Here is a 7,427-nt window from a genome sequence, read left to right on the forward strand (position 1 = left end):
CCGCCGGCGGGCGGCTGGAGGGACAGGCACCCCTGGGCTGAGGGGTACCTGGGCAGCAAGCAGCCCTGGCGCAGCAAGGTAACGCCCGCGGGGAGCCCCCTCGGGGGGATGGATGGAGCCGGGGATGAGCTGGCAGCTGGAACCCGGGGCAGGGTGGAGGGTTAACCAGAGCCTGATGGCTCTCCCGGCGCAGAGAAGGTGCAGAGGGGGTTGCAGTGCCCAGGACGGGGGTAAATGGCTGTGGGCGGTCTGGGTGCTGGCGCGGGTGCTCCCGCGGGGAGCAGGCTGCAAGAGGGGATCGTCACCGGTTGTGTGTCCCCCCATGAGCGGCCCCTCTGGGGACACTTGATTCTGGCGCAAGAGGGGATCGTCACCAGTTGTGTGTCCCCCCATGAGCGGCCCCTCTGGGGACACTTGATTCTGGCGTATGGAAATGCAGAGACCCGATCCGATCCGCGGGGACAGGTGCAGGTGGGACGGTGACCCGCCCGGGGCCGGGGGGAGCAGCCTCAGCCCCCTTCCATCACCTGCACGGAGCACTGAGGGTGATGCCCACGGTGAGCAGGACCGGGATTCCCAGGAGCAGGTTTTCCTAGGACCAGCCCCAAGGTGGCCTTGGTGGCCTCATGTTCCTGTGTTCCAGCGCTGCTGCTCTCAGCTGACACACTGTGCTCTTGCTGGGGGACTGGTTTTGGGGCTGTGGGATGTTTTCTTGGGATTCCTGCCATCGCTGACTGCGTGTCCCCTGGTGTGGGGTCACAGATGGTGTTTTGGGGTGGTGATGGCTGGGTGGGACATCTGAGGGTGCTGGCACATCCCTGCCATGATGGGGTGGTTGCTCTGTGCAGATGCAGTCACTGTGCAGCCTGCCCATCATGCGGTACCACGAGCCACAGGAGGAGGACGGGCTGGAGGACATGACCCAGCTGGAGTGAGTGTCCCTGTCCCCTACGCTGTGACTCAGTGCTGTGGGGGACAACGGGGCTGCAGCCCCCAACCCCATACCCCTGACCCTGCTATCCCACCCCATCTCATCCCAACGTGGGCTCTGCTTCAGCCTCCTGCGCCTGGAGATGCTGAGGACACTCTGGGCACAGCAGAGTCCCTCTGTCACTTCCTCTGTCCCTCTGTCACCCCCTAATTCAGCCTCTGCTCCATGCCAGGGACCTCCAGGAGGCTGCAGTGCTGAGCAACCTCCGGACACGGTTCGAGCGCCAGCTCGTCTACGTAAGCTTAGGGGACACAGCATCCCCCAGGGACTGTGGGGTGGGGATTTGGGGAGCCACCTCCCTCTGAGGGCTCACAGCCCCACACTCTCTCTCTGGCAGACCTACATTGGCAGCATCCTGGTGTCAGTGAACCCCTACCGGCTCTACAACATCTACGGCAAGGAGCAGGTGCGGCAGTACGAAGGCAGAGCCCTGGGTGAAAACCCACCGTGAGTACCAGGCTGTCCCCAAACGCCCTGTGGGGATGGGGTCACTCCCACCCTCGGGTCCTGCAGCAGACCCTGGGTCACTGGGTGCTGGAGCAGCTGTGTGTGTGTGCATGGGGATGCTCGGGGCACTTTGGGGCTCCCTGTGCTGGGCCAGCCTGGCACCTCCCACCCCCTGCTTCTCCTCACCCCAGGCACCTCTTTGCCATCGCGAACGTCGCCTACTCCAAAGTGATGGATGCCAAACACAACCAGTGTATCGTCGTCAGGTGGGACAAGGCTGTCCCCTAATCAACACCACCCTAATTGCTGGGTCACTGCCACCAGCCTGGCTCGGCCCCATCGGTTTGGGGAGGTTTGGGGAGGGCACCCCCTGCCTGGTGATGGCCCCAGCCATGTCTCTGCTCTGTGTTTCAGCGGGGAGAGCGGCTCAGGGAAGACTGAAGCCACCAAGCTGATCCTGAGCTACCTGGCAGCCGTCAGCCAGAAACGCAGCGCTGCCCCACAGGTAGGGAAGGTGCTGCCCTGGGCACATCCCTGAGTCCCCATGTCCCCATTGTCCTCTCCCAGCTCCATCCCTCTGTTCCATCCCTCCGTCCTCACGGCTCTGCTGCTCTCTCCTTGTCCCAACGCTTCCACCTGGACCATGGCAGATAGAGGTACCGAGGGGACACGTGGGCTGGGATGGGTCAGGGGGACAGAGAATCGTGGTGGCACTCATGGGGAAAGGCAGGAGGGACAGCAGGAAATCAGTGCATGCACACAGATGGAGTCTTTGTGCTCTCTCACAGCCTCATTTAACCTGGCTGTGCTGCACACCTCAAATTTGGGGACCCACAGGTGTGTGCGTGGAGCATGGGGTGGCAGGGAGGGTGGCAGGGTGCCAAAGGGGGAGCCCTAGCCTTGGAGATGCCCCGTGGTGTGTCGGGTGCCCACGTTCACCCCCCCAGCTCTCTCCCTCACCACGACAGATCCTGGAGGCGACCCCTCTGCTGGAATCCTTCGGCAACGCCAAAACCGTGAGGAATGACAATTCCAGCAGGTTTGGGAAATTTGTGGAAATCTTCCTGGAGGAGTAAGTAATACTGAGGAACCTGTGAGTGGCTGCTCCCACCCCATGTCCCCTTCTGCCCCAGGGGTGTCCAGCCCAAGCCAGCCCCTTGTCCCTTGGCTCTGGGAGGATATGTAGGGTTGTTTTTGGAACAAATCTGGTGTTGGAAAGGTGATGGCACCTGGGGACAGGTGGCTGTCCCTGGGGTAGGGATGCTGCGACCTGGCTGGCACCTTTACCATTCCCAGTGCCCATCCCTGTCCTCATATCCCATCCCATCCTCTCTCGGCCCCACTGATCCTGACAGGGGGTGCCCGATATCCCAGCCAGGTGCAGACACCTCTCCCTGCCCACCCATCCCTGCTGAGGGGAATCTGGGGAGCAGCACTGACCCCCCATTTTGTTGGGGGGCACTGGGGCACAGGTGGGTGCATTGGGGGGCCACAGCCCCTGCCCACACCGAGGTTGCCAGCCTGGTGCCCACTCTCCCTGCAGTGGTTTGATCTGCGGTGCCATAACCTCGCAGTACCTGCTGGAGAAGTCCCGTGTGGTCTTCCAGGTGCGTGGTGAGGGGGTCCTGAGCTCTGCCCCCCACTCTGCCCCCTCTGCCACCCCCTCCCCAGCTCTGTCCTCTGCTCTCCAGGCCCAGAGCGAGCGCAACTACCACATCTTCTACGAGATGCTGGCAGGGCTGCCGTCCCAGCAGCGGCAGCGCTACTGCCTGCAGGGCGCCGAGACCTACTACTACCTGAACCAGGTACTGTGCCCTCCCCAGCCCCACCACGGCCTGATTTTGGGGGGCTGGTGGCTTCCTGAGCCCTCAACGTGTGGATGAGGATGCCCAAGGCAGGGTGACACCCCATGCTGGGTGCTGAGCCCCCCTGGGACACACTGATGGACCGAGATGGTTGTGCCAGGGTGGGAACTGTGAGATTCCTGGCAAGGACGACGCTGAGGATTTCCGCCGGCTGCTCAACACCATGGAGGTGCTGAACTTCAGCGTGGATGAGCAGAACAGCATCTTCCGCATCCTCTCCTCCGTCCTCCACCTGGGCAACGTCTACTTTGAGAAATACGAGGTAGCCCAGGGTGGGCCAAGCTGTGCTCCTGGGGTGTGATTTGGGGCGTGGCAAAGGGGGGATCAGCAATGCCATGGCGCCGCTGTGTCCTGCAGACCGACTGCCAGGAGGTCGCCATGGTGGTCAGCGCCACCGAGATCCGGACGGTGGCTGAGCTGCTGCAGGTGTCCCCTGAGGGCCTGCAGAAAGCCATCACCTTCAAGGTGACGGTGAGTGCAGGGGGCACGGGCTGGGAGGGGGTCTCTGGCCCCTGGGGACCACAGCTGACATTGCTGCAACCCCACCATGCCATTTCCCAACCAGGAAACGCAGCGGGAGAAGATTTTTACCCCTCTGACTGTTGAAAGCGCCGTGGATGCCAGGTAGAGGGAAGGGGGGGCTGCACTGCAGGAGGGTGTGGGGGGGCTCTGACCCCCAGAGATGATGTGGGAAGTGAAATGCCAGCTGGGAAAGGGGATGATCAGGTGGATTAGACCCTGTGGTGGTTAAAACTGATGTTGTGGTGGGTGCTGGCTGTGGCAGTGGAGTACATGGTGCTATTCCGGAGCTCCAGCACTCTGCTCATCTCTCCCCTTCCCAGGGATGCCATTGCCAAGACCCTCTACTCCCTGCTCTTCAGCTGGCTCACGGACCGCATCAACAGGCTGGTGTACCCGCGGCAGGAGGCCCTCTCCATCGCCATCCTGGACATCTACGGCTTCGAGGTGAGCAGGATTCATCCCACCTCCATCCTGGCTCAGTCCCAGCTCCATCCTCCCAGGCTCCATGGATCTTCCTTCTCGCAGGACCTCAACTTCAACAGCTTCGAGCAGCTGTGCATCAACTACGCCAACGAGTATCTGCAGTTCTTCTTCAACAGGATTGTGTTCCAGGAGGAGCAGGTGGGGCCGGTGGGCAGTGCTGGGCTCTGCCCTGGTGCTGGGCTGGGGGTACAGGGCTGACCTGGTGCCCACCCTGCAGGAGGAGTATATCCGGGAGCAGATCGAGTGGAAGGAGATCCCCTTCAGCGACAACCAGCCCTGCATTGACCTCATCTCCCAAAAACCCTACGGCATCCTCCGGATCCTGGATGACCAGAGCTGCTTCCCCCAGGTCAGGGGCTGCCTGGTGATGAGGTGCAGCCAGCACTGGGAGGTCACTGTGGCTGGGGAATCACCATGGCCCAGGGCTGCTCTTCTCCTGGGCTGTCCTGGACAACCTGGGAAAGCCCCCGGCTGGATAAGCCCAAAGAATCATTGAAATATCATGGAATCACAGAATGGTTTGGGTTGGAAAGGACTTTGGAGACCACCTAGCTCCAACCTGCTGCTGAATCTGCTGTGTGTGTCGCTCCTGTGTCCCTTCCCAGGCCACTGACCACACGTTCCTCCAGAAGTGTCACTACCACCATGGGACAAACCCGCTCTACACAAAGCCAAAGATGCCACTGCCCGAGTTCACCATCAAGCACTACGCAGGGAAGGTGACCTACCAGGTGTGTGACATTGGGATGTTAAGGCAGCTTAAAGAGGAGGTTGATCCCATACCAAGGAGAGAAATTCATCTCTGGGGGTCTGGCTGGGGTCCTGGAGCTCCTTGCCTCACCCTGTCATCCTGCCAGGCTGCTCACCATGGGGTTTTGCTATTTGCCAGGTTCACAAGTTTTTGGATAAAAACTATGACCAGGTCCGTCAGGATGTGCTGGATCTGTTCATCAGCAGCAGGACCAAGGTAGGGCCCTGCCTGGTGCTGGCTCTGCAGTGACACTGGACACCAATAGCTCCCTTCCATTCATCCCTTCCCGTGTCCCCAAGTGTCTCCTCATGGCCAGTGAAGCCCAGGGGGACCAGAAGCAGAGGATGCCTCTGGCTCCACTCATGGGATCCTCTGGGCTTTGACCTCTCAAGCATTTGGCACAAACAGGCACATGGGTTGCTCCTGAGCTCTGCATTATCCATGTCCTCATCCCCATCCCTATCCAGGCAATCCTGCCACAATTAGGGCTGGGCAAAAAAGGAGCGGCTGGGCTGTGAAGAGGATGTGGGAGAGCTGCACCATCCTGGCCACCTTCCTCCTCTCTGACCTTTCCTGTGTCCCCAAGGTGGTGGCCAACCTCTTCTTCGGCCACGCCCAGGTGATGGCCCGGCAGAGGAGCATCCTCAGGAGGAGCAGCACCAGGACACGGCGCTACAAGGCTCCCACCGTGGCCGCACGGTTCCAGCAGTCGCTCCTGGAGCTAGTGCAGAGGATGGAGAGGTCAGGGTGGGCAGGGTGGGCAGCCAGGCCATCCTCTGGGCTGTTGGGAGCTGGATCTGAGCCTGAGGTGCCTGGGCTGGCTTTGTCCCCTGCTCCCTGTGGCTGACAGGGTCTCTGTGTCACAGGTGCAACCCCTTCTTTGTGCGCTGCATCAAGCCCAACAACAAGAAGGTGAGAGCTGCTGGCGCTGGTGCCTGTGCTACCTGCCCTGCAGAGTGTGTGGGCACGCTGTAGGTGGGATCTGCCCATGCAGCTGCTGATGTTTCTCCCCATCCCCACCCCAGGAGCCGGGGCTCTTTGAGGCTGACGTGGTCAGGAGCCAGCTGCGGTACTCGGGGATCCTGGAGACCATCCGCATCCGCAAGGAGGGCTACCCCGTCCGCATCCCCTTCCTCGTCTTCCTTGACAGGTGCCCGGGGGCAGCAGGCTGGGCACTGCAATCCCAGCCAGGGGACCCCACAGAGCTTGTGGGTGCTTTGGGGGCAGTACTTGGGCTCCCACAGTGGGAGCTGGGAACCCCTTGTGTTAATACACAGCTCTGGGAGAAGCTGCATCTCCAGGCGCAGTGTTTGTCACCACAGTGAGGGTCTGTGCTGGTGTCCCAGTGGGGCCCTGTGTGGTGACAGTGTTGTGGGCTCACCCAGGTACCGCTGCCTCGTTGATATGTGGTCCAATGTCATTCCCAACGGAGCCAACTGCGTGGAGATGCTGCGGAGCCTCTGCCCCGTTAACCCCAGCATGTACTACGTTGGTGTCACCAAGGTGCTGTCCTGGGAGGGGGCTTCACTCTGGTGCTGCCCTGAGGGTGGTGGCCAAGGCAGGGAGCTCACGGCCTCACCCCTGCTCCCAGCTCTTCCTGAAGGAGCAGCTGTACCAGGCTCTGGAGAGCAAGCGGTGCCGTGCCCATCACCTGGCCGCGCTCACGCTCCAGCGCTACGCCCGCACCTTCTTCATCAAGCGGCGCTTCCGCTCCCTGCGCCGCAAGATCGTCCTCCTGCAGAGCCGGGCGCGGGGATACCTGGCCAGGTGGGGGTCCCTGGGGGTGGCGGGTGGCCGCGGGTGGGTGGCAGAGGGTGATGGGTGGCAGAGGGTGACGGGTGCCCTCCCGCAGGCAGCGGTACCGGCGCATGCGGCACACGCTCATCAAGTTCAGGTCGCTGGTGCACATCTACGTGAACCGCCGGAGGTACCTCAAGGTGAGGTGGGGCACATCCCAGGGGGTCCAGGGCGCCTGCTGCCACCCTGCTGCAGGCTCAGTCTGGAGAGGACATGGTGGCATCCCCAGACTGTGAGCCCTCCCATGTGCCACCCTACACCTCCTCCGTGTCCCATTGGGTGTGGGCACTGCCTTTCGGGGTGAAAGCCCTGCTGATGTTGGGGAGGGGGCAATGGCAACCCAGGGTGCCGTGATGCCTCAGGGTCTCCCCCCAGTGGCACTCAGCATGGCTGCTCTGCTTGCAGAGGAAGGAGGACGCTCGCCGGCGGGCTGAGGAGGAGAAGGAGAGGATGAAGCAGGTAAAGATGTGCAGCCCTGGTGGGAGCACACGTGTGATGCATGTGCAGCCCGTGTCGCTGTGCTGTCCTGCCCCTCCCTGTGCTCCTGTGGGGGCTGGGGCAGGAACAGGCA

The 7,427-nt window shown here is 62.0% G+C and overlaps 1 protein-coding gene across 1 annotated transcript in view; it reads left to right on the forward strand.

Moving 5' to 3' along the window:
- Positions 1-7,427, forward strand: part of MYO15A (myosin XVA) — a 23,628-nt gene that overhangs the window by 3,727 nt on the left and 12,474 nt on the right. Inside the window, exons 4-27 of the mRNA XM_031061060.1 lie at positions 849-931; positions 1,164-1,227; positions 1,329-1,438; positions 1,630-1,704; positions 1,853-1,943; positions 2,089-2,094; positions 2,407-2,510; positions 2,982-3,045; positions 3,130-3,243; positions 3,404-3,565; positions 3,661-3,774; positions 3,869-3,927; positions 4,146-4,269; positions 4,351-4,446; positions 4,526-4,657; positions 4,914-5,039; positions 5,198-5,275; positions 5,646-5,800; positions 5,926-5,971; positions 6,085-6,209; positions 6,445-6,562; positions 6,651-6,826; positions 6,912-6,996; positions 7,262-7,315. Coding sequence (XP_030916920.1) covers positions 849-931; positions 1,164-1,227; positions 1,329-1,438; positions 1,630-1,704; positions 1,853-1,943; positions 2,089-2,094; positions 2,407-2,510; positions 2,982-3,045; positions 3,130-3,243; positions 3,404-3,565; positions 3,661-3,774; positions 3,869-3,927; positions 4,146-4,269; positions 4,351-4,446; positions 4,526-4,657; positions 4,914-5,039; positions 5,198-5,275; positions 5,646-5,800; positions 5,926-5,971; positions 6,085-6,209; positions 6,445-6,562; positions 6,651-6,826; positions 6,912-6,996; positions 7,262-7,315 — 2,361 coding nt within the window. The remainder of the gene's footprint in view (positions 1-848; positions 932-1,163; positions 1,228-1,328; positions 1,439-1,629; positions 1,705-1,852; positions 1,944-2,088; positions 2,095-2,406; positions 2,511-2,981; positions 3,046-3,129; positions 3,244-3,403; positions 3,566-3,660; positions 3,775-3,868; positions 3,928-4,145; positions 4,270-4,350; positions 4,447-4,525; positions 4,658-4,913; positions 5,040-5,197; positions 5,276-5,645; positions 5,801-5,925; positions 5,972-6,084; positions 6,210-6,444; positions 6,563-6,650; positions 6,827-6,911; positions 6,997-7,261; positions 7,316-7,427) is intronic.

This window comes from Geospiza fortis, unplaced genomic scaffold (genome assembly GCF_000277835.1).
Source record: "Geospiza fortis unplaced genomic scaffold, GeoFor_1.0 scaffold213, whole genome shotgun sequence".
NCBI classification, from domain to species: Eukaryota; Metazoa; Chordata; class Aves; order Passeriformes; family Thraupidae; genus Geospiza; species Geospiza fortis.